Source organism: Chelonoidis abingdonii, chromosome 4, assembly GCF_003597395.2.
Source record: "Chelonoidis abingdonii isolate Lonesome George chromosome 4, CheloAbing_2.0, whole genome shotgun sequence".
Classification (NCBI taxonomy): Eukaryota; Metazoa; Chordata; order Testudines; family Testudinidae; genus Chelonoidis; species Chelonoidis abingdonii.
Window position 1 is genome coordinate 32,942,566 of NC_133772.1, and position 25,028 is coordinate 32,967,593.

At 50.7% G+C, this 25,028-nt stretch overlaps 1 protein-coding gene across 1 annotated transcript in view; it reads right to left on the reverse strand.

The window, feature by feature from the left end:
* Positions 1–7,964, reverse strand: part of RAB3IL1 (RAB3A interacting protein like 1) — a 38,652-nt gene extending 30,688 nt beyond the window's left edge. Inside the window, exon 1 of the mRNA XM_032779913.2 lies at positions 7,789–7,964. Coding sequence (XP_032635804.1) covers positions 7,789–7,949 — 161 coding nt within the window. The 5' untranslated portion in view covers positions 7,950–7,964. The remainder of the gene's footprint in view (positions 1–7,788) is intronic.
* Positions 7,965–25,028: the final 17,064 nt, after the last annotated feature.

A 25,028-nucleotide genomic window follows, 5' to 3' on the forward strand; every position in this document is an offset into this window, starting at 1 on the left:
CAATGTACATTGCCAAAGAGCCACAGTAATACGTCAGCAGCCCTCCCGTCAGCTCCCAGTGCCTCCCACCCACCTGCAGCCCCACCGGTCAGTGCCTCCCCCTCCCTCCTCTCACGATCAGCTGTTTCATGAGGTACAGGAGGCTGGGGTGGGGGAGGAGCGAGGGCAGGGCAGGCTCAGGAGGCCACGGGAAGAGGTGGAGTGGGGGCAGGGCCTGTGGCAGAGCCAGGGGTTGAGCAGTGAGCAACTCTCGGCACATTGGAAAGTTGGCACCTGTAGCTCCAGCCCTGGAGTTGGTGCCTATACAAGGAGCCGCATATTAACTTCTGAAGAGCCGCATGTGGCTCCAGAGCCACAGGCTGGCCACCTCTGCTCTACACGGCTGTTTTTAGCACCCTTGTGCCAGCTTTGTGAGCTCAAGTCTGCAGATCCAGGCTCTGAGACGCACTACCACAGGTTTGGGGTTTTTTGTGGGGTTTTTGCGGGGGAGGGTAGGGGTTGTGCCACATAGAGTTCCCCAGAAAGGCTATGTGACTTGCCCAAGCTCATACAGGATGCCTGTGGCGGACAGGGCCAGTGCAAGGATATTTTGCGCCCTAGGCGAAACTTCCATCTTGCGCCCCCCCCCCCCCCCCAAAGCACATATATTATACACAAACACGCGATCACGGGAGTAAACATGTTATAATTTAGGAATTTAGTGTTTCCGTGCTTTAAGGTTAGCAAATTTAGAAACAAGTTACTCAAAGTCATGCTGTGAGCAATGTCAGTTTAGTGACAAGGTTAGATCGAGCCCAACAACCTTTGTTGCACATTGTGTAGATTGCCACATATTTGCAGTCGAGCGAAAGGAAATGCAGCCTGTATATTATCAGGCTGGCACGTGGCAATAGACTATTATAGGTAGAGGATGCAAGGAGAAATGGGCCACGATGCAAACTAGGCCAGGGCAATCACCGGCTATGGCAAGTTCTACAGATGCAGACAGGAACTCATCTTAACACATGTGATGTCGCATATTTGTTTTTATCAACTTGAGCTTCGAGAAGCTTCGCTCACCGTGGCCACAGAAACCGGGAGAGTCCAGAGGGATGCGAAGAGCAATAACTGCTGTTAGGGACACTATCTGTCAGTATTTTCCATATGAAGTTCAATTACTCTTGGGTGATGAATTCCTTTGGACTCATCTTGCAATAGCTTGCAATTCACTGCACAAGTCAAAGGATCAATTGTCTCTTTTGATCACTATGGTTGCAAAGCTTCTCCAGATTCGATCAATGTTCCTTAATTTGCGTTGGTGGTTTATTTTTGCAAACTGTAAACTCATATATGAAGCCAAATTACTGAACTAATTTGCTGCATCATGAAATCTTTTATTCAACCGAAGTGTATGTGCTGTGTCAATGACAATGCAAAGTAAAAGTTCACTTTGAATTTTGCTTTCGGATCAAATAGGTTCGTCATCTGCTTCATAGTGAACTGCTTCCTCTTCTTTCTATACGGATTGGATCTGTTCAAAAAGTGTCGGAACATCCAACTCCTCACGCAATTCACCTGCATCTACCAATGTTTTCTCAAAGGCTGCGTCACTTCTGCGGCCAACAAGAAACTCTTGGTTTCTCCAAGTTGATTATGGCATTCACATATATCAAATTCTTTTGCCTGAAGTTGTTTGCTAGTTATTGTTGATCTCAAACAATATGTCAACCACAAAACAGAGAAAAAAAAGAAACTTGAAACAGAAATGTTTGTTTGTAAGAGGCCTTTGCGTCAACTCGTGTATATTGCCAGATGATCCTGTCAGAGTATTGTTCTTCATAGATGTCTACCAGAGCATCATAGGATTCACCAATGAAGCAGGATGGAAAAGCTCCCCCGAGGAACCTAAGACATGATGGCTGGATACATAAACAGCAACCTGTCCCTCACAAGCACTACTCATAACATGCCAATTTTGCTCAGGACAGAACATCATAGAGGAATACTATGCATTCAGTGGTCTTTACACTGGCCAGCAACAGCTTGACAACTTAACCTAATCAGTCACTACAACTTTTTTTGACTGCTTCTTGGGCACCTGGTGAGTGTAGCGGTGCCAGACTGTCCCGGTGATGGTGCACTACAAATCTACAAACTGAGAGCAAGGTGCTGGGCTAGAGTCCTGCTGAGACTGCTGGCCTGCACCAAGTGGAGCACAGCCTCCATGAGGGAGAGAACTCAAATAAATATCACGTTCCTTCTGCATGATTCCCCCCAAGCACTTCTTCAGGCAGCTGCTATGGGGGTCACCACAGGCTTAGCCCTGCTGTTGGAGGCAAACAACAGCAGCAGGGCTTAAAAGTCAGACAGGGGCCGCCAGAGGACTCAGGGGGCCTTGGGCAAAGCAAAACGGGGGCCCCTGCAATAAATTTGCAATACTATGTTAACATGTATTAGGAAATGTAAAAATAATCATGAAATACATTTAAAAATTAATTTGTAATAATTCTGAAAAAAAAACTAAATGCAATATTTAAAAACCAATTAAAAGCTGTATGTGCGATAGTATTACTTTGCAATTACATAAGGGTGGGGGGGGGGCCCAGTTTTGCTTGCGGTGAATTGTGATGGTTGGGGCGGGTGGGGAGGGGTGGGACTGCTGGGCTCTGGGTTAAGGAGGTGCCCAGCTCACAGGGGGTGGCTGCACGAGATGTGGGGAGATAGGGGTCTGGGGGGTGTTCCAGCTCAGAGGGGCTGGGCTCAGAGCTGGGTCAGGGCTGTTGGTGGGGATGGGTCAGGGGGGTTTCCGTGAGAAGGACTGGGCTCAGAGCTGGGGGTCAGGGCTCGTGGAGGGGATGGGGTCAGGGCCGGCGTGCCTGGGGGCACTGGGCAAGCCTCAGTCTGCAGGGCTGCTGTTCTCTCCGCCATTCCGGCACAAGATAGGGTGGAGCAGTAGCAGGGTACAGCCTAAGGACCAAGGGCAAGACACAAGGCACCGAGGCCACACCTGTGGGGGCACTGGCTTACCTGCTCCCAACGCATGAGCATCGGGTGTCTCTTTCTTTCCTCCCGCTCCACCAGACACCGCTGAGACCCAGGGCCGGGCGCGGGGCACCTGCAGGTGCCGGGCCGGCCGCGGCGGTCTCCCTGAACCCGGGGGACGCCTGGCTGCCGGGCTGCTACGGCGGCGCGCTGACCCAGGGGCGCCCTGGGCTGCCGGGCCGCTCGTGGCTCCCTGACCCCGGGGCGCCGGGCTGCCGGGCTGCTGCGGCGGCTTCCTGAACCTGAGGGCGCCCTGGGCGCCGGGGCCGCTGCAAGGTCCCTGACCGAGGGCACCTGGGTGGACAGGCGATCCCCTGAGCTCGGGGCGCGCCCCTGGGCTTGCGCGGCTGCTCAGCTGTTCCCTGACCCGAGGGCGCCCTGGGCTGTCCGCGACGGCTTTCCCTGATCCTGGGGCGCGCCTGGGCTCCCGGGCTGCCACCAGGCTGCGCGCTGACCCCCGGGAGCACCCTGGGCTGCCAGGCTGCCACGGCTGCGCCTGACCGCCGGGGGGCCCTGGGGTGTCCGGCGCCCAGGCAGCTTCAGACTACCTATCCAGCAGCGGCCTCTGCAACCATTTAAAAAAATTTTTGGGGGTGCTGCTTTTTGGCACCCCCAAATCTTGGCACCCTAGGCAACCGCCTAGTTCGCCTAAATGGTTGCATCAGCCCTGGTGGCGGAGCAGGAATTGATTCCAGCTCTCCCAGCCCAGGATAATGCTCCAACCATTAGATCATCCTTCCTCCCAGTGGCTGGTGGTTATGTTCTGTAGATCACTCAGGGAGGGAGGGAGGTGTAACACACAGATCAGTAGGTGATACTGGCACTGTTGTAAGCAGTAGGTAGTCCATCAACTACCTACTGCAAATTTCCTACTATTGTTGCATTGAGTGCTATCCTCCCATCCCAGCAAGGACTGAAGCACTTCTGCTTGCCTGAAGGCCTGTTCCTGCAGTCCTCCCTTAGGCAGAATTACCATGCAGTCCATGACATGGCAAGGTGAAGAGAGAATCAGGGTTTATGTTCATGCCACTATAAGTGGCTCGGCTCAAACAAGCCTGTGAAGCCAGTATTTGTATTTAAAAATCTGGAAGATGAGTTAATTTTTGTTTAAATTATGTTATTGCCTAGGTACTACAAGCATCATTACTGTATATATACACATTATTATGCGTATTACAACCAACTTCAGGGCCTTCTCGTGCTATGCGCTGTGCAGACACATAGGAAAAGGCAAGCCCTACCACAAAAATCTTGCAATTTGAATAGACAAGACACACAGGGAGAGCTATCATCCTCATTTTACAGATGGAAAACTGAGGCACAGCCAGAGTAAGAGATTTGTCCGAGGTCACATAGGGTCTGTGGCAGAGCCAGTGACTTTATCCAGATCTCCTGAGTCCCAGTATAATGCCTCAACCACAACTCCATCCTCACTCAAACACCCAAGATAGGTTAGTTAGCTCTAGAGAAACAGATCTGTCCTAAGCTAGGGAACAGGGCATTGACTGCCATGGGGAAGAAGTGCAATGTTGCCAACTCCTGCAATTTTGTCATGAGTCTTGCAATATTTGATGTTTTTCCTAAAGCTCCAGCTGCTGGAATCAAGAGATTTGCATGAGACTCTTGGCTTTCATTTATATAATGAGTAAGTTCTTAGCCCTGATACAGAAAAAAATCTTGAAAGGGAAAAGTGAGTGCACTGTAAAGGATCAGAAAACAAGTAGGACCCCCTCCAGTTTTTTTTAAAAAAAGAATGTTTTTAAACCAGGGTCCTGATTTTGGTGATCCTGGCTTGTGATGTCTGAGTGTTTGGGGTTGCCATTACTGAGACTAAGGAAAGAACAGTGTCTTCTCCTATAGTCAAGATCTGCAGAAGTTCCGATAATTCCTGTTCTGCCATGGAAGCAGTTTTGCAAGAGTGGACCTCACTGCTGGTGAAGGGGCCTAGAGATTCAAATAGCATATGGCTGGGAATTTAAATTGCCACCAGCAACTGCAACCTCAACCCTTCCCCCCGCCACAGGAACACATCACTCCAGCTGGTATCCCCTCCACCTCCTGCTGAAACAGCTTTCTGATCACAGTGGGAAGTGTGGAATTTAAAGATGCAAGAATGTACAGGGAATGGAGAAAAACAGCCAGTGACAGCTGGGTACCAGTATCAACTGGATGGGTCAGAAACACTGATAAAATTATGCCACGACTTTAAAACCTCTGCACATTCTGGAGTTACAAAAGCTTTTGCTGAGCTAAGTAAGAATTGTTATTGAGCATGATGCAGGTAAGAGGTGGAAAAGTGGTGCAGAAAATGTGATGCTTGTATTCATATTTCAAAGACAGGCGGGGCCGCCCAGATGATTCAGGGGGCCTGGGGCAAAGCGGGGGAGTTGCAGCACTTGCACTCACCCTGCAGCGGTCCGGGTCTTCGGCAGCATTTCAGCAGTGGGGGGCCCTTCATTCGCTCCGCATATTCGGCAGCACTGAAGGGCTCCCCGCTGCCGAAATGCTGCCGAAGACCCAGACCTCCACCAGGCCAGGGCTCATGGGGCATTTCGGTGGCAGAGGACCCTTCAGTCGCTCCGTATCTTTGGCAGCACTGAAGGGCCCCCCGCCGCCGAAATGCTGCTGAAGACCCAGACCGCCGCCGGACCAGGGCTCACAGGGCCCCTGTGGGGCCTGGGGCTAATTGCCCCACTTGCCCCCCACCCCTCTGGGCAGCCCTGAGGACAGGTCTCCCTAGGAGAGGGAGAGTCCCAAATGCACAACTACCTCATGAGAGCTCCAATGGAATGCACTGCTGTTGATGAACTTGAGCCTCTGCTGGAGACCATGGCCCCAGTTATCAGGTAGTCCCTCATTGTGCTCAGTACATTAACAAGGAAGGTAGAGGTGAAAGTACCTTTGTGCTCCCTGCGGGACCGGTGCAGACCCTTGTGTCAATCAGAGCAGCCGCAAGGCTGCTCAGATTTACATTCTGTCTCCCATGGTCCCCTATAGGCCATAGGAAACAGAGAACAGCTAGACAGTGACGTGACCAGACCTCCCCTTCCATTCCCAAGCATAGCACATTTTGGACACCTCTTCCCTCCCACTGTTTTACTTACTCTTAATTCCTGTCCTATCTCACCCCAGCATGCCCTTGGGACCCCTCACAGTTCTGCACCAATAGAAGAGTCCCCTTACACAGGGGATACTCCCTAGGGGCTGTTTCTCCCAGACTTTCCACTCACAAAGCAGCACAAAAGGACCATAGGAGAATCAGCCCCACAGTTCAGCAGCTAAGGAAAAGCTATGCTATTTGCTGAGGACTAATCTAGAATGTGGCCTGCAATTCACCAAATTAAAATAAAAGATGAGTCTAACAGCAGTTCTAGTAAATTAGCTCAGTACTAGAAGTGGGTCTCCAGGGAGTTACACACGGATCAGGGGAGAAACTCTGGCTCCAAAGGTGTGACGGAATAGCAAGACGGTCAGACCAGCTATCATAAGCATAATTCCTAATTCTGAACCTTAGAGTCCAAAATGTGGGTGCCTGCATGAAACCTCCAAGCTTAATTACCAGCTTGGATCTGATAGCGCTGCCACCAGCCAAAAATTTCCAGTGTTTGGCTCACTCTGGTCTCCCCAAAACCTTCCCTGGGGGACCCCAAGACTCAGATGCTCTGAGTCTTACCACAAAGGGAAATAACCCCCCTCCCCTTGTCTTCTCTTTACTTCCTCCCCAGGCTTCCCCTCCGTGGGTTATCCTGGAAGATTACTGTACTTAAACTCCTTGAATTACAAAACAGAGAGGGCAATTTACCTTCCCCCCTCCTTCTTTTTCCCCCTCCCAGTCTTTCCCTGAGAGAGACCGTAATCCTGGCACAGGGATTTCTATCCCCTAGAGCCTCACTTAGAAAAGAAAATCCAACAGGTTTTAAAAAGAAAAGCTTTATATAAAAAGAAAGAAAAGACATAAAAATGCTCTCTGTATCAAGATAACAATATACAGGGTCAATTGCTTAAAAGAAAAATATGAATAAACAGCCTTATTCAAAAAGAAATACAATTTAAACATTCCAGCAACTACACACATGTAAATACAAAAAAACAATAAAAGCCTATTGTTTTTCTACCTTTGTACTCACAACTTGGAAACTGAAGATTAGAAGCTTGAAGATAGAAAGATCCTTCTCATAGCTGAGAGACAGACAAAAGACACACACAAAGGGACATACACCCAAACATTCCCTCCCTGAGCTTTTAAAAATCTGGTTTCCTGATTGGTCCTCTGGTTAGGTGTTTGGTTCCCTTTGTTAACCCTTTACAGGTAAAAGAAACATTAACCCTTAGCTATCTGTTTATGACACCAGCCCCGTAGAATATCACCAAGGGTAGCCCAGCCCAGCCCATTCCTTTAGGAGGCCTCTGGAACAGCAAGGAAGAAGAGTATGAAGTATCCCCCAGCACGCCCCACACTAGGACGTGAGCTGAAGACCTCCCCAAACTTGTGTATGCTGTAATAGAGGAGGGACAATGGAATCTGGATCAACTGGCCTATGGGAAAATACTACAGGTGAAAAGAGGCAGACTATTAATGCATGGGCTATCCTTTGCTATCTCCTCCATACTCTGCCCCCGCCCCCGATAGCCTATGTCCACCATCAGCCCCCCTAGAATGCCCTTTCAGCCTGCCCTCAGGCAAGGCACCTAGCCACTGTCAGCTCCACCGAACCCCCTCAGAGTTGGCTCATTACCAGCCTCTTCTCCCCTCATATTGCTGCCTACCTCTCCACCGCTGTGGGCTCCTCTTGGCCCCATGGCTTACGTGTGGGGCATTCGGATGGGAGGGCAGCAACTTTCCAGGTCTCAGCAGCTCCGGCCCCTGTCTCACTCTTGGACGGGTAGCCAAAGGCAGACGGACTGTACACAGTGGTCCCTGCGTCCATTGCCAACTGCAGCTGGTGACAGCGTGCGGTGGGTGAGGGGGGCAATCACGCGGCGAAATCCCTCACAGGAGTCCATGTCACCCACATGGGAGGGGAGATGGTGTTGCTCAGTGGGCTGCCCCATGCCGCTGCATCTTCAGGATCCATTCAGGTCAAGGTCTGTGAACAGACATCAGGGCATCACTATGGGCATCGTCAACAGTGGCCCGGAAGCCCCAGAGCTCTACCTGTCTCCCCCGCCTAGTGGGCCACAGTGGTTCTAACCTTTGCTACCTCCAAGAAGCAGCTGGGAGGAGGGGAAAGTGTCTTCAGCTCAGCCAGGCAGCCCTTAAACTTACAACTCCATGTAATAATTAACTCCCAGGAGCTGGCTGTCAGAATGAAGGATCCTGGGACTTGGAAGGGAAAATGCTTCTAGGAAACTGGCAAAGAAAAGAAGACACTTGAGGGGGAAAGGAGCATTAGAACAGAACTGGTATGGGAACTCCTCGCTGGGTGTTCTGCCTCCACACAACCACTGGTGCTGTCACCATGTCCCCCAGCTTCCTAGGATGGGCAGCTCGGGAGAGAGGCAATAGGACGAACGCTGGAGCCCTAAACTGGAGTGTGAGGGTGGGGGAAGGGCAAGGAATGTACAGCAGAGAGCAAAGATCAACAGGGCTCATGCAGACACTCCTGGGTTTCAGACCACAGGTGAGGTACATTTTCCTCTCCTCATCCTCATTCTTCAGTGAAAAATAACTTGGACAGAACATTTCTGGGCAGCTTCTAGGTACACAAGAAAAGTTGCCAACATGGAAAAACGTTCAATAAAAAACAAGAGTTCAATACCATCCCCCCTCAGAGGGCCCCACTGTAGTATCTCACACTCCCACCCAACCATCTTATCTTCATTCCCCACCCACCCACCCACCCACACATACACACTCCTCCTCCTCTCCAATCAACCCCAGGTCTCTGCTGATCTCAGTTACTCTTGGCTCCCAGCACTGCCTGCCTCTCTCAGTAACTTATTCTATAGGCTCACTCCTCTTAGTGGGAGAGAGTTCTGCAAGTCCCCTTGTCTCCTCTCACCACTCAGAGCCATCTTTCCAGCAACATTGATGCTTCCCAAAATGCCGAAAGCCTCCATCAGACACCACCACGTGTGTTCCTCTTTCTCAATGGGATGAAACCCAAATCTCTAGTCTTTTCCCTTTGATTTCTTATACTCATTAACACCCTTGCTGCCATCTGCTGCATTTAATCATCTCCCCCATCAAGCTCTGTATTTCTAATGCGCCCGTCACTAGAGGATCTGTGGCCTGGTCTACACTTAAAATGTAGTTTGCCCAGTTACAGTGCTCAGGGGCATGAAAAATCCACGTCTCTGAGTGCCATAGCTACACTGACCTAACCCTTGGGGTAAACACAGCTAGGTTGATGGAACAATGCTTCCCTCGACCAGGAGTGGCTCTATGTATTTTGCTGCCCCAAGCACTGCAGTAGGGCAGCTTTCGGTGGCTTGCTTGCTGGAGATCCACTGGTAATGTGGTTTCGGCAGCCTGCCTGCGGGAGGTCCACCAGTCCTGTGCCTTCGGCGTACCTGCCGCCAAACTGCCGCTGAAGCTGTGGGACTGGCGAACCTCCCACAGGCATGCCACCGAAGGCAGCCTGATTGCCGCCCTCACGGCGACCGGCAGGCCACCCCCTACGGCCTGCTGCCCCAGGCACGTGCTTAGTGTGATGGTGCCTGGAGCCGCCCCTGCCTTCAACCTAGCTACCATCACTTGGGGGAGGCAACAGCGGAAAAACTCCTTCTGTCACTGTAGGATGTGGTTCTGCTATAGGGTTATGCCGGCATTGCTGCGGCTCCATAGCCATACCACTGTAGCCCCCAGAATGTGTGCTTGTCCCATGTACCCAGCTACACACACGGTATCCCAGAAGGGGCCCAACAGGTGCCCGATTCACTAATATTATTGCTGCTTTTTTTGAGCCCAAGGACCAGATTTTCAAAAGTATTTAGGAGTCTAAAGATGCAGATAGGCAGTCGGGTGCCTAATGGGATTTTTGCCTAAGTAGGTTAGATGCCCAAGTTCCACTGAGATCAGTGGGAGCTGGGCATTGACCCTGTGTAGGCACTAGGCACTGCTGAGAATGCCATGAGGTGCCTGCCTTTCTGGACCTTTAGACTCCTAAATACCTTTGAAAATCTGGTCCTACTTCTTCAGGCACTACCCAGGAGCAGCTCCCACTAAGCCTATGGCCAATCTGCAGCAGCTGGGGAATCGGGCCTTTGTTTTGGATTTTATCCTTCTGCTAACACTGCACAGCAACTCGTTTGTCCAGTTCACTGCGGCCCTGCCTTGATGCTTCCAATTATTTCTCCACCAAAACACTCAAATCCACCTTTCTGCTTCATGTCCTAAAGCCATCTCATTCTCTCTCCCCTCCCCCACAGCCTCTATGACTGTGGTAAGTGTCTAGTTCAACCCCATCTGCCCTACACCTATAACCCGTCATAGGAGCAGGTCGCAACACTGTTTTTACGTTTAGTGAGGGCATCACCGGACGTGTGTGCCACACCCAGGCTACCTAGCCTTAGTCACAATCTGCTGACAGCACATAGGGGCCTGAGCATTGCAGTGACCCCCATACCGTCACCAGGTGACTTCCCCACAGCACAGACTGTGTGGTAACCTGACACACATACAACATGAGACTAGCAGAAATTGCAGATCAAAAGCAAAGGCTTTCATCTCCTTTTTAGCTCAGTTTCTTGTGTCCTAGATTTCAGTCCCTAAACCATTATCATAGAATCACAGAAACGTTGGGCTAGAAGGGACCTCAAGAGGTCATCAAGTCCTGCCTCCTGCACTCAGACAGGATCAAATAAGCTTAGACCATCTCTGATGGATGTTTTTCCAATGTGATCTTAAAAACTTCCAAGGACAGGGATTCCACAACCACCTTTGGAAGCCAATTCGAGAGCTTAACTACCTGTATAGTTAGAAAGTTTTCCTACTGTCTAACCTAAATCTGCAGATTACGCCCATTACTTCTTGTCCTGCCTTCTGTGGACATGGAGAACAATTGATCATCATCCTCTTTATAGCAGCCTGTAACACAATTGGGTCCTCTTCTTTTCTCAAAACTAAACATGCCCATTTTTTTTTTAACTTTTCCTCATAGCTCAGGTTTTCTAAACCTTTTATCATTTTAATTGCTCTCCCTTGGACTCTCACTAATTTATCCACATCTTTCCTAAAGTGTGTGCTCAGAATTGGACACAGTACTCCACCTGAGACCTCACCCATGCCGAGTAGAGCCAGGCAGTATCTCCCTTGGTCCCCAATCTATGGTTCTGCATCTTCCTCCATTCCAATGCTCTGCTCTCCTGCACGCACAGCACACACACGCACACACCCCTCTGCCTATAAGCTAGGTATATATGTCCAGAAATCCAAAGTTTGCTGTAATCAAGGTGCAACTCTGTCCTTGGTAACAATAGTTGCTGTTTGAGCCAGGACATGCTGACCAGCACCAGCCAGACCCTCCACTTCCAGGGCACTGAGATCCAATGCAGCCCAGTTCTGGGAAGTAAGAGCATGGTTGTCAGAACTGACCCTGTTATCGCTGACTCAGCTTCACCTTCCCAGATCAGGCCAGGAGGGACCCAGGGGCCAGAAATCCTAGTAAAGAGGCTCCTAGTAAAGGGGCTGAGGGTCCCAGGCTGGGAACTAGAGGCAGCCCAGAACCAACAAACCCAGACAGGATGTTATTGCCATGAAAATAAGAGAACGAAAACAAGGGCCAGGAAATCCAGGCTCCTGCCGCCCACTCCCTCCCTCCCTCCCCACCTCAGCCAGCTGTGTGGAATGTTTGCACAACTGGCTGGACTGTTTTTTGTGAGAATCCCCCTGGGATCCCTGGATCGGGTTCTCAGATTTCAGAGGAACCAGCTAGGGGAAGTCGCAAAAAGGAATCCACTTTCACTACAAAACAACTGCACCCCCCCCCCATGGCGTCAGGATGAAAGATCCAATCTGGGATGAGAGACACATTTCAAGAGCAAAAGTCCCAAATGAAGCTGCCGGAAGAGAAGAGGACTGGCGCAGTTGTGACACCAGTGCCACATTGTTAATGTGGATGCTGACCAGAAACTGCCTTGTCTTGGCACTGAAGAGAGACCTACCAACGCGCTGGTGCTTCCTGCCAGCTCAGAGGCTCCAGAGAGGGAACTGGGATCTTGTTCACAGAGCCATGTGGATGTTTTTGCAGGGATTAGTCTGAACCCAGGAGTTAAAGCAGCTTGAAAGAGGAGGGGGAGAGGGGAGGAAGCATTGCTTACGCAAACCTGGGAGAGAAGGAGAGACAGCTGCACTGTCCCCCTGGCCCCTCACACACACTTAACATAATCCTTGTCTGAACCTTTCCTTCCATATTAGGTTCAGTCAAAGGTGGAAGAGGGGAGGGTTGGATTTACAGTAAGGAACTGAACTAGGAGGTATGAGATCTAGGTTCATTTTCCAGCTCTGCCACAGACTGATGGGCTAGTTGCTTTGGTCCAGATTTGTAATGGTATGTAGGCATCTAATTCCTGTTTATTTAAATAGGAGTCAGGTGCCCCTTTGTAAATACCTTTACAAATCTGGCCCTTAGGGTATGTCTACACTTTAAATGCTACAGTAGTGCAGCTGCACTGCATCAGCTGTACCACAGTAGCCCTTCAGTGTAAAGTAGACGCTACCTACGCTGAATGGAGGAGTTCTCCCATTGGTACTGGCATAGATACTTCACCTCCCGAGAGGCGGTAGCAAGATCAATGGAAAAATTCTCCCATCAACCTAGTGCTGTCTACACCAGGGTTTAGGTTGGTTTAACTGCATCACACATGGGTGTCGACTTTTCACACCTCTGAGTGACGCAGTTATATCAACCTCATTTCCTATTGTAGACCAGGCATAGGGTTGACAGAAGAATTTGTCCATTGACCTAGCTCTGTCAACACCAGGGGTTAGGTCGGTATAGCTACATCTCTCAGATGGGTAGATTTGTCACAGCTATACCAATGTGAGTTTCTAGTGTAGACCAGGCCTTAGTCTCTCTTTGCCTCAGTGCCCCATCTGTAAAAGGGAATAATAATGATTCCTTTGCTTGTCAGGCTTTTTGGACTGCAAACTTCTGGCACAAAGGTGGATTTCTTACTCTGAATTGGTACATGTCTTTAGATCAAAACTGGAGCCTTTCTGGAAGATATCCCTTAGCCCAACACAAGATGTGAAGAACACAGGAGGTATCACTCGGTAGTATTTTTTATGAAGGTGGTGTGTATCTGTATCTGTTTGATTACTATCATGCTGTCTGCTACAGGTAGGTGCCAGGAGTTCACTCAGTCCTGGGTGGATTTACATATCTGCAGGTTATTCAACACTGCAGATCTGCGGGAAGGCAGAGTGGCTTTGGATAACCCCAGTCTACGCAAGTATCAATTGCTTTGAAGGTCTCCCCACCAAACTCTGATCAACAGGCTGGCTAGTAACCCTAGGGGGGAATCCAAGCAGGGAGCCCTTACAGCAAAGAACTTGGGGACAGTTAGCTTCAGCCTGAAGCTGGGAGAGGGGAGGCAGGGTCTGCAGAGGAGCAGACTGTAACCCAGTGCCCACAAGCAGGACAGTACCTGGGACAAGTGGGACCTACCTAAGGCTTGAGAGAAATTCATAGATTCATAGACTCTAGGACTGGAAGGGACCTCGAGAGGTCATTGAGTCCAGTCCCCTGCCCTCATGGCAGGACCAAATACTGTCTAGACCATCTCTGATAGACATTTATCTAACCTACTTTTAATTTCTCCAGAGATGGAGATTCCACAACCTCCCTAGGCAATTTATTCCAGTGTTTAACTACCCTGACAGTTAGGAACTTTTTCCTAATGTCCAACCTAAACCTCCCTTGCTGCAGTTTAAGCCCATTGCTTCTTGTTCAGAGGGAAGGACCCTGCTCCACATAGAGGGGAGAGAGTTTCTGTGAGTGCCGGGGGCTCCATTTCCCCTTCCACTAGCTTCCCATTTACAGGGAGCCAGAGCAGTACCTGCAGCAGGGAGCGGGAATTGCTGGTGGCCTCAAAGGCAGAGCCCCTGCAGCGCCTCAGGCACCTGGCGCAAGTGCCAGATGATACTGAGCTGGCGCATCACATTGGCTATGACTTTCTCCTGCTGCAAGGGAATGAGGACCTGTCAGAAACTCAGATGCCCCTGCGAAATCAGGGGGATTAAGGGCACCTGGAACCAGCAGCATTTCAACTCAGCACCTGCCCACCTGTGAGGGATGGATTCCCGCTCCTGATCCCCAGAATGGAGTCTTCTTGTCTTTTCTAGTGACCTCTAGTGCCAACCCCGCTCCTTGTAGGGTGAGCTCCTGCCACCTTCCCCTCAATGCCCCTGACAGCTGTTCCACCTGCAATCCACAGCTCAAGTTCTCAGACCCTTCTCCTCCACCCCCACCCAGGTTGAGCAGGGAGGGGGTTCTAGCAGGGGGGGCAGGAGGGATTCTGGCAGGAGTGAAGTGGGATGTGGGGAGGTTGAGACCTTTCCCCAAATCATCCCAGCCACTAATGCTGAAGCTGCAGGCCTGGTAAATGAATCCTCTAGTTCTCTCTAGAGTGGGTCCAACCCTGCCAGCAGCAGGAAAAGCTTCCCCCGCCCATGTGCCTCAGAACTGCCTGGTCAGTAGCCATCACCCATCAGTCCTTGGCCTCCCAGGCTGCCAGTAATGGGAGCAACTCTGGGTGGTGGCTCTGGTGACAGGAGAAGCTTGCGGAGGGCACTTAGAGGACTCTGCTGCCCTTCCCAAGAACGTAAGTCTGTGATGAGGCAATGCTTGTCATTAATTAGCCTTGCTAAAGAGCTGGGTTGGAGCTGCTCTGGGGAGAAGCTGGCTCCCTCCTGCTCGTGGAGGTGAATCCATCTCCCTTCCCAGTAGCACCTGCTCTCACTCTCATTCCCCACCAGTCATTTTGCTGCCAGGCCAGCGAATGGCCATAGGATGGGAATGAGGCCTGGGCCCCGCCCCAATCTCCTGAGTCTAATGCAGCTGCCTATCATGTCCCCCATCAGCTGCTGGGCTTCCCCCCAGGAGGGAGTAGGTGAGGAGCAGTCCAGCTTGCCTGACACACAGCAGGGGGTCGTGGATGGCCAGCACTGCAATCCAGAGGAAGAATCTTCTCTGCCCCACCAAGAAGAACTTTCTGAAGACCTAAAACCAATCGGATGTGATGCTTCAGCAGATTGCCCAGAACCAGGCTTCAAATTCTGGACTAGAACAGCAACACTGTCTAATGACTCCAGGAGGCAGCCACCCGCACTGCCAGAGCTGTGTCATGCCCTGGCAGAGTATCCTTACCTTCCCCACCATGGCTGTGTTCATGTAACCCAGGAGCCTGCTGTCCTGGTGCAGTCCAGGCACCACAGGTCTTCGGCCTCATGGATGGTCAGGCCTGGGAAAGAGAGACACACACACATTTGTCATTCTGGTTGCAGTGCTTGTGTCCTTCCCATCCATTGGTGGCTGCACAGTGGGCAGAGTCCTCACTGTGTGCCTGGCCCAACAGAATTGCAGGGGAGGGGTGTAGAACACAGAAAGAGATAGAGAGAGACTCATCCTCCAGCTGGGGTCAGTCTGAGAGAAATTGGCTGGGGTCCCAGTCTCACTCGTCTATCAGGTGCCATTTCCCAGCTGGGTTCCTTACCCCTGTGGTGCCGTTAAACCCCCTCCCTCACCTGCTGGCTGAGGTCCTTGGCTGGGTCACCGATGAACAGAGCCAGCTGTGCCATATGGTGACCCATCCTGGGGAATTCGGCTGAGTTCTAATGGAAAGGAGAGGGAGAGGGGAATCCATCAGCATTTTCCTGTCAGCTCCCAGTCCTCGTCTGGGCCAGAACTCTCCTTCCCCTCAGCCCCTCTGCAGGAGATGCTAGAGGATAGGAGCTAGAGCTAGATCCTTAATTTTCTCTGCCCCCAAGGGAGCCTGGAGCACAGGGATGCAGGCAGGGCCCTCCATGAGGATTTGCTTCCCCAGCTGCTCCAGGATGACAGGAAGGCATGAACCTGGAGGCTGGAGCATGGTCCCCTTAAAAGTGAGAGTTGCCATTTAACCAGGACAAAAAGAACTTGACTCAAGCCAGGCTCATTCTCTGCTCTGTCTCTGCCTCCCCAAGAGGAACACTCCTAACCCACAGTCCCTGCAGCAGCAGATCCTACAGCCTGTTGGAGCCAGCCCACCTACACCTGGAGTCAGGAAGCTGGGATCAGAGGCCAGTTACCTCGAACTCAGGGAGAGTGATGGTGGATCTGAGCAGGGCCGTGCTGCTCCTAATGGCCCTGGCTCTCTTTTGCAACACCCTGGACATGATCCAGTAGTTAATGTGCTGTGGGGAAAGGAGGCAGCTCAGGATCAATGGGCAGGGTCATGTGTTGTGCTAATGAGCCCCTCCCTATCCCCAGGTGGCCAAGACATTGTATGCGAGGTGGAATATCTGATTCATTGGTCGCAGAGCTTTAGAAGGGGATTGTTGCCCCAGGACGATGTTTGTATCATGCAGGTCACAACTTGTCATTGTCTCTCTAGATTGGGACAATGCTCAGTGTGGGGGCTGGTCCCATCCTCCCTGAACTCCTGATTCCTGAACAGCTCACCAGGAAGGAGACAGACCACTCACCCCTCCTTGGCTCTCAAGTCCTTGGTTGGGTGGAGGGACTGAGTGTGAGCACAATCCCCTCAGGAATCTTGGAGCCCATCAGAGACAAGGGCTGATTCTCTGGGGTCCTCCTATTTCTCTTGGAACGAGCCTGTGACTGTTCTCTGAGGACCATCTTCTGGATCTCACGGGAGGGGTTCAGACTCTCACTCCCCAAGCCAGCCAGGGGCCCCATGGTTAGTGCTCAACAGAACCAGGCACAACTCTAGCTTGAAGTCCCAGCTCCTTCCTCTGTCCTTCAAGGAGGAAGGGCCTGACACTGCATTGCACTTACTGCCCTGAGCAAGGATGGCCCACTGGGGGCCTGGCTAGGAGGATAGACTGGAAAATGGATCTAAGAGTTAAGGTAAAATTGCCCCCACCCTTCTCATCAAGCTCACCTCCAAGATGTAGTGGAGCCTGTTGGTATCTGGGGACTCTGCCAGCAGGTTCCCCAGCATGGCATCCAAGATGTCTGGCAAGACCCTATGCATATCCTGCAAAGCAAGGGAGAGTCATGGGTCAGAGTTAGGGAAACTGGGGCTACACTTGCCACAGGATAGGAAGAGGGGTCTCTGGGAAGCACTGGTAAGACGCCCAAACACATATCCTGACCTCTCTTATTCACATCCCACTGCAGGCAATTAGCAAGGATTTGTGGCAGGATGACAGCTGGCTCTTCATTCCATGATTTAGCATGATCTACCTGGACTTGGGTGGTGTTCTCCTCTGTGCCCAGGGTGAAGACTGCATGCAGGGCAGCACGAAGGAGGTGGGTCTCCAGCTCTGGCTCAAAGGCATCTTGTCATGGTACTGGCAAGAGAGAGGAGCTGGTATTAGATTGCACAGTGCAGGGGTGGGACTGGCACCAACACGGATGTGAAACTGCAGGGAAATAGGCAGAGGCTGGAGAGAATGGAAACTGAGGCACCAAGCCAGGGAATGACAAGGCCAAGGTTTCCCAGACAGATAGTGGCAGGGCAGGAATGGCACCTGTTCCCTGGACCCTGATGACCCTCCTATATCTAATCCTGGGAGTCAGCCTCTCCTCAAAGCCATTGCAATGTTACTGGAGTGAAAAGAACAGAGCAGCCAGGAGAAGGAGTGAACCTTCCTGCCACCTCTGCCAGAAGAGCCACCCTTGGTAGGTGACCTGGGAGTGGGAGGGGAACTGACCCCCAGACATGGACCTGAGCAGCACCGGGTTTAGGGGAACTGGGCAAGAGCGTCTCGGTACCTGAGGTTGGCCACAGCAATCAGGTAGTTGGTCAGGATGGCGCCGGATGGAGAGTCATCAGGAAGCTCCTCAATGAGCTCCTGTGAGAGCCAAAGGAGACAAAGGAGTGTGTGAGATTTGGGCCTCACTGACACTTCCCAATGAGGAGATTACACAACCAGCACCCCATACAGCCAGCAGGACCCCTCCACCTACCTCCCGCTCCTCCGATTCCTGCCCACTATTTCTCCCATCTCTTCTCCCCAATCTTCAGCCCCAGCAATTCCTGCCCTTAGCTGCCCCTCCAGCACCAGCCAACCCCCAACCATCGGCCCGGGGAGATCCCTGCCCCTCCCATGTCTCTGTCCACCCTCCAGCTGCCGGGTGCCGTCTCTCGCTCACCACAATCCTCTCCACAACAGCCGCCTTGCAGCTGTGTGGCTCCAGTGTGTCCTGCCCTCTCTGCTGCGCAGCAAGACACGCTGGGTGGATGGCCTGCAGGAACATGAGCTGCTGGGCCTCACCCTGTGCCCACCAGGAGTGGGGTTAGGGGAGAGAGAGCCAGTTAGCCAGGGACCTCCCTGCCCAGCCACACCAGCTGCAGGACCTGGGCCTGAATGAGAGATAGTGAGGACCTGCCCATTGTCCCAATCACCCACGACTTGTACACAAGCAGGGTCAGGAACTGGGACAGTGCCTGTGGGAGGAGAAGAACCTGGCTGGTGTGTGACAAACACCCCCATCTTGGGGGTCCCAGATCATGGAGGAGAAAGGTCCTCATTAGAGGTAGTGGTTCATGAGGACCAAGACCCTTTGCTGGGGGTCAGGGTGCTGGGAAGGGGCAGGACAATCTCGGTTCCAGAACAGCTGGGGAACATTTGTACCTTTTCTCGGCCCTGGAGCTGCTCTAGGATGTTTTTGAGAGCAGCCGCCTCTGTGACCACATCCACCCATTCCTCCTCGTCATCCTCTGAGTCCCTGGAGGTCCCTGCAACAGGGAAAGAAGGGGACAGGGTGACTCCTGCTGCCACTCGGGAGAAGGACAGGGGCATGGTGGGGCAATGTGCCCCCTTTTCACCTCCGGGACCTAGGGCAGATCGGGCCCCACACTCCCCCCTCTTAGTGATGCCTTCAGCCCCCAACTCCTTCAGGAGCCCATAGCAAAGAGACCCCGCACACTGCCCTGGACTCCCTGGGAGGTGCCTCCCTCCCCTACCCCCCGCCCAATGGAGCACCAAGGACCCCCACGGGGGTACAGGGAGTGCAGCTACACGCACTGGCAGGAGTTCATTGCATGATCTGCTCTCCCTCAACGTTCCCCCTCGTCATCCCTGGTGCTGCAATAACCGGGGAGTCTCGTCCTTTTCGAGTACTGGGGTCAGTCACAAAGACCATCGGTCGGTTTGGACAAGCAGCTTCCTCCTGCTAGCCCAGCTCCCCCCCCCCCCACCCAATAACAGAACCCAGGAGTCCAGACTTCTCCTGAGAAACCACTCTCCACTTCAAAGTCCCTAGGCATAGCAAGGCCAGGGCCCCCTCATTTCCCATTGATTTCCATGCTCAGCAGCTCACAGGGTCTGGCCCAGCTCAGAGACTCTCAGCCTGGGGAACAGTCTCCCACAAGGGAAGGGCTGGGAGCCCCATTGCTTTCCAAACACACTGAAGACGGCTCTGAAGCAGCCCCTCCCTGGTGTGAGAGCGAGAGTCTCCTGGGGGCTATTTGCAAATCCAATCTCCTTTTGGAGAGGTTCTCTTCCTCTCTTTCTGCCTCTCCCCAGACAGACAGGGAATGCCACAGAGGAACCCTAATGCCACTCACTTGCTCTGGAGATGGAGCGATGGATGGAGGATGTTCAGTGTCGTCCCTCGCCCTTCTCCTCACTCTCCAAACCCAAGGCAGGCTGCAGAGGGTGGTGACCTGAGGAGTTACTATGCCCAGCTAGCAGGCAGGGTGATGACACTGGGTGATCGACAGGCTGTGAAAACAAGTATCTGCCTCATTGCCAAGGGATGGAGAAACTTGGCCAGCAGCAGGGGGTGCAGGACACTGCCCTAATGTGAGGGTGACAGTGCCTCCAGGATCCTGATATCCCAGCACTTTACACACCTTCCTGGAGCCTCCCAACCACTCTGGGCTGTTGGGACTGCGACCGCAACCCTACTGATGAGAAACAGGCCTGGAGAGGGGAAGCTACTGGCTTAGGGTCACACCAAGTGTCAGAGCTATGGATGGGACCCAGCAGTCCTTCTTTCCAGGCCCCTTCGCTAACCACTGCTGCACACTTCCTCCACAGCTGGCAATTACAACCACTCCCCCTGCCTTTGAGAGGGAGTGTGCTCCGCTGCAGTGACTGGACCAGGGGACTGGGAGTCAGGACTCCTGAGTTCTATTGCTGGGTTTCCTAATGGTTCCATTGCTGGTTGTTTTCCTTTTCCTGTGGGACTTTGGGCAAGTTGCTCTCTCCTCTATGGCTTGGTCCCCAGCAGTCAAATGGGGATTTAATACTTTCCCACTATTGGAAAGTGCTGGGAGAATCCCCCAGCAAAAGCTGCTCTGACAGTACTAAGCAGCATCTGACCATTAAAGGTCAGAGCACGCTGCCCAGGACGAGGAGTGTTTGACTCTGGGGTTTCGCTTCAGCCCAGTCTATAGAGAGGGGCCCAGCCATGGAGTTTGGCTCAAGAAGACCAATTCTCCAATTTGTTAAAGGCGTTTTGAATTCCAGTCCTGTGCTCCAAAGTGCTTGGTGTCATCTGCAAATTTTAGAAGCATGCTCTCCACTCCATTTTCCAAATCATTAATGAAAATATTGAATAGTACCGGACCCCAGACTGATCTCTGCTGAATACCCTCTCTGTTGAACAGCCAAACATGGAGAAGGGCTCTTGAAGTACGGGTGTTCAACCAGCTCTGCACCCAAATTACACTAATTGCATCTAAACCACATTTCCTTAGTTTGCTTGTGAGAATGTCCTACGGGACTGTGTCAAAAGCCTTAGCAACACCAAGATAGATCACATCTACTGTTTACTACTAGGCCAGACACAACCCTGCCAAAGAAGGAAATAGGATTGCTTTGGAATGATTTGTTCTTGACAAATCCATGCTCACTAGTCCTAAGAACCAAATTATCCAGTAGGTGCTGACAAACTGATTGTTTAATAATGTATTCCAGGATCTTTCCAGCTATGGAAGTGAGGCTAGCTAGTCTGCAAGTTCCAGGGCTCTCTTTGTTCCCCTTTTAAAGATAGGTCCTGCCTTGTTAATGGATGGGAAGATATTCTTTTTCAGGGATTTCAGACAAGAACTGGGGCACAGCACCTGATTTGTTAAGGCTACAAAAATGGAGGTAGGAACCTCTTCTCTCCTGCTGACAAAGAACCTCAGGTACGTAAAAGACAGGGACTCACATCCCTGAATGGGCTTTTAAAAAGGCAGTGGTTAAAAAGTTTGGCCCTGACCATTTCTTGTTTCCGCAGACTAGATATTTTAGCGAACTTTAGAATTCCTTGGTGCTAAACACCGTGAAATTCCCCTTTCTCCTTCACAGAGGGCTTTAACACCCCTTATCTCACTCAGACCCACGACTCCCCAGAGTTCAAGAATTGTCCCTGTTCCCATTGGACAGATGGGGAGGAGCCTGAGGTACAGAGAAGGGAAGTGACCTACCCAAGGGTCTACACAGCAAGGTGGTGGCAGAGCTAGAAAGAAAAGCCACCAGTCCTGACTTCGGTTCTAACAGACAACAAACCCCCCAGAGGCAGGAATAGAGCCCAGGAATTGAGATGGTGGGGAAATTTAATTGAAACCGTTTCTGTCAGAAAATCCTGTTCAGACTAAACCAGTTTGTTTATTGAACTCATAACAAGTGGGATGAAAGTTCTTGGAAAATCTATTTTGTTGCAAAACAAAAGCATCTCCTGTTTGTCACAGTGTGTTAAATTGTCTCATCACACACAAAGAGGAGACAGCTCTCAAAGATCAGTCTGAGCTAAGTAGTTGCTGCTCTTAACAATTTCAAAATTAAAAAATACAAATAAAATAGAATATTTCAGCTATTCTATTATGTCATAATCTGATCTGAGTAAACATGATAGGACACCTCATATTATGCACTACTCCTAGTGACACTCTCCAATGGATCCCCGTCCTCCACCCACTGTGAGGTAGGTAGGAGCGGATCATTATTATCCCTACTTGAAAGAGGGAGAAGCTAAGGCTGAGAAAGGAGAATTGACTTGTCTTAGGTCACACAGCCAGTCAATGGCAGAGTTGGGAAGAGGACCCAAGACCCCTGATTTTCAGACTAACCATTGGATCTTGAATTTCATACATTGAATGACCTAAATAAAGTGCTCTCAAATGAGCTCCAGACCAACAACAGTGCACAGTAATTATTCAGCAAGTATTTTAGGAGAACTGGAATGTCAGAGAGAATCATGAACTGCAGAGAAGCAGCAAAATTCGTCAAACATATGACTGGTTATGATTTATTTACTTGGCCTTAAAAGAGAATAACAAGGACCTGAGTCTCCTCCCTGTCAATAATCCCGTGCTCAGCCAATCAAGGTAGAGTCTGAGGTTGGGAGGCTGAGGGTTCTCACCAGATAGCCCAAAGGATGGCCCAGGTCACTGGTGGGGATCACTGCCCGAGCACTATTTAAGCCCCACATTTTTGGGTGGACCTCCCACAATGGGAGCTGCAGAGCATTCCCCCACAACACACACACACACACACACACCCCTCCTGGTGTTGGGAGTGGAACAGGAGAAAGGACAAAAGAAGCAAGAGAAGAAGAGAAAGGAGGAAGGAATGGAGGAAAAGGTGAAACAAAAAGGACAAACAATAATGTCCCCAGTGATTCTAAGGACAAAATTCTAGGTGCGGAATAAAATTCTGCCTCCTTAAGCTCGTGTTTTCCACGCCTAGAATTCAACTGTCATCAGATGGATCAGACTGAACAGGTTTCAAACCTCAAGGACGCTCTTACCTTCTAAACAGGGATGCCTGTTTTCTAGTAAAATCGGTAAAAGAAAAGGAGAAAACTCGAAAGAGTTTCCTCCTCGCGCTCACGTACGTGAACCCGAATACTCTCACAGTCCTCAAAGAGAGACTTCGAGAAGGAGACTTGCTGAAGCAAAGCCACAGAGGTCTCTGAGGTTTCCCTGGCCCCTCGCCCCTGTCCTGCCTGCCTCATGTCAGCATCTCTCTGTGAGGTCACTATCTCCCCACGACCTTTGACCAATAGTCTGAGGTCCTGCAAAATGCCTTTGTGATGACAAAGTCTTGCTGCTGGCCAGGCACTTTGGAGGTTTGAGCTACTCCCTGTGGATCACCCCACTCAAGGAGCGTTCATTCTAGGAAGCACGCCAACTAGACAGTAAAACATTAGCTGCTCCCAATGCTACACTCAGTTTTTCAGAAATTAGTAGACTTTATGGCCAGAAGAGACCATTACAGCATCTAATCTGACCTCCTGAATATCATAGGTCTTCAGTATGACACAATAGCTTCTGTTTGGGCAAACACATTCCAGAAAGGCATCTTGTCTTCATTAAATGACATCAAGAGATGAAGAATCCACCACTTTCCTTGGTAGCTTGTTCTTGTGGTGAATCATCCTCGTTGTGGAATATTTGTGCCTTATTTGTAATATGAATTTGTCTCTTTTCACCTTCCAGCCACCGGCTCTTGTTATGCCTTTCTCTGCTAGATTAAAGAGCCCTTTAATACCCAATATTTTCTCTCCATTAAGGCACTTCAACACTTCAGTGAAGTCATCTTTCAATCTTCTTTTGATAAGCTGAACAGGTTGAGCTCTTTCAATAGCTCACTAGAAGACATTTTTCTACAGCCCTCAGAACATTTGGTGGCTCTTTGCTGCCCTAGCTCCAATTTCATAACACCTTTTTCAAATGAGGACACCAAAACTGGATGCAGTATTCCAATATCAGTCTCACTGATGCCATGTCACCTCCTGTGACGTTATTGACATAATCTGTAACTATAGATCACTGTTGCAACCGCTGTTCTATATTTACAGCAAATATTGTATAAAGGTTGTTATGTAAGGGGTCTATGGACAGGTTATGATTGGCTGATCATAATTATGCTATCTGTACATGTGAATCATTTTTGTAGTTGAAGTTATGACTATTGGCTCTACACTGTCTGTATTTCAAACTTGTGCTATGCTTCCAGAGAACACCCCAGACAAGTTGGTGTCAGCTCTGCCTAGCCTGCTTGATGGCCCATTAAGGACCATCAGCTATACAACCGATCCATTGAGAGAAGGCAGGTACACCTTATGACTCAGCAAGGTACGCAGGGACCTGCCTATGGACAGAACTCTAAGGGTTTTCTATGCCATGTCCTGGAGAGAGCGTCCTTGGGACAAAGAAAGCAAAGACCACATGGCAAGAGACTATAAAAGGCTGATACCTCGCCTCCATCTTGTCTTCAGTCCTGCTTCATACCTCTGGAGGTACTTTGCTATCAACTGAAGCTCTGTACAAAGGACTGAATGACCCATCCCAGCTGGGGATGCACTCCAGAGACTTGATTTGAACCTGCAGTTTATTCTATCACTGCTACAAGCCTGAACCTAGAACTTTGCCATTACTGTATGTAATTGATTTCATTTAACCAATTCGAGCTCTCATCAATATCTTTTCCCCTTCATGAATAAACCTTTAGATTTTAGATTCTAAAGGATTGACAACAGTGTGATTTGTGGGTAAGATCTGACTTGTCTATTGACCTGGATCCAGGGCTTGGTCCTTTGGGGTCCTTTGAAAGAATCCTTTTTCTTTTACTGGGGTATTAGTTTTCATAACTATTCATCCCCATAAGGAGTGGTGCTGGTGGTGAAACAAGGGAACTGGAATATCTGAGGGAATTGCTTGTATGGCTTCCTATTAGCCAGGAGGGTAAAACCAAAGTCCTCTCTGTATGGCTGGTTTGGCGTGCTTTAATAAAGGACACCCAGCCTTGAGTGTGACTGCCCTGCTGCAAGTAATTTGTCCTGAACTGATACGCTCAGTAGTGTCCTGCCAGAGGCCGCATCATATAGGGGTCGTCCAGGACTACAGCTGGGAAGTCTCTGAAGCTCAGGACATGCTTCCTCAGCTAGGGGAAGCATGTA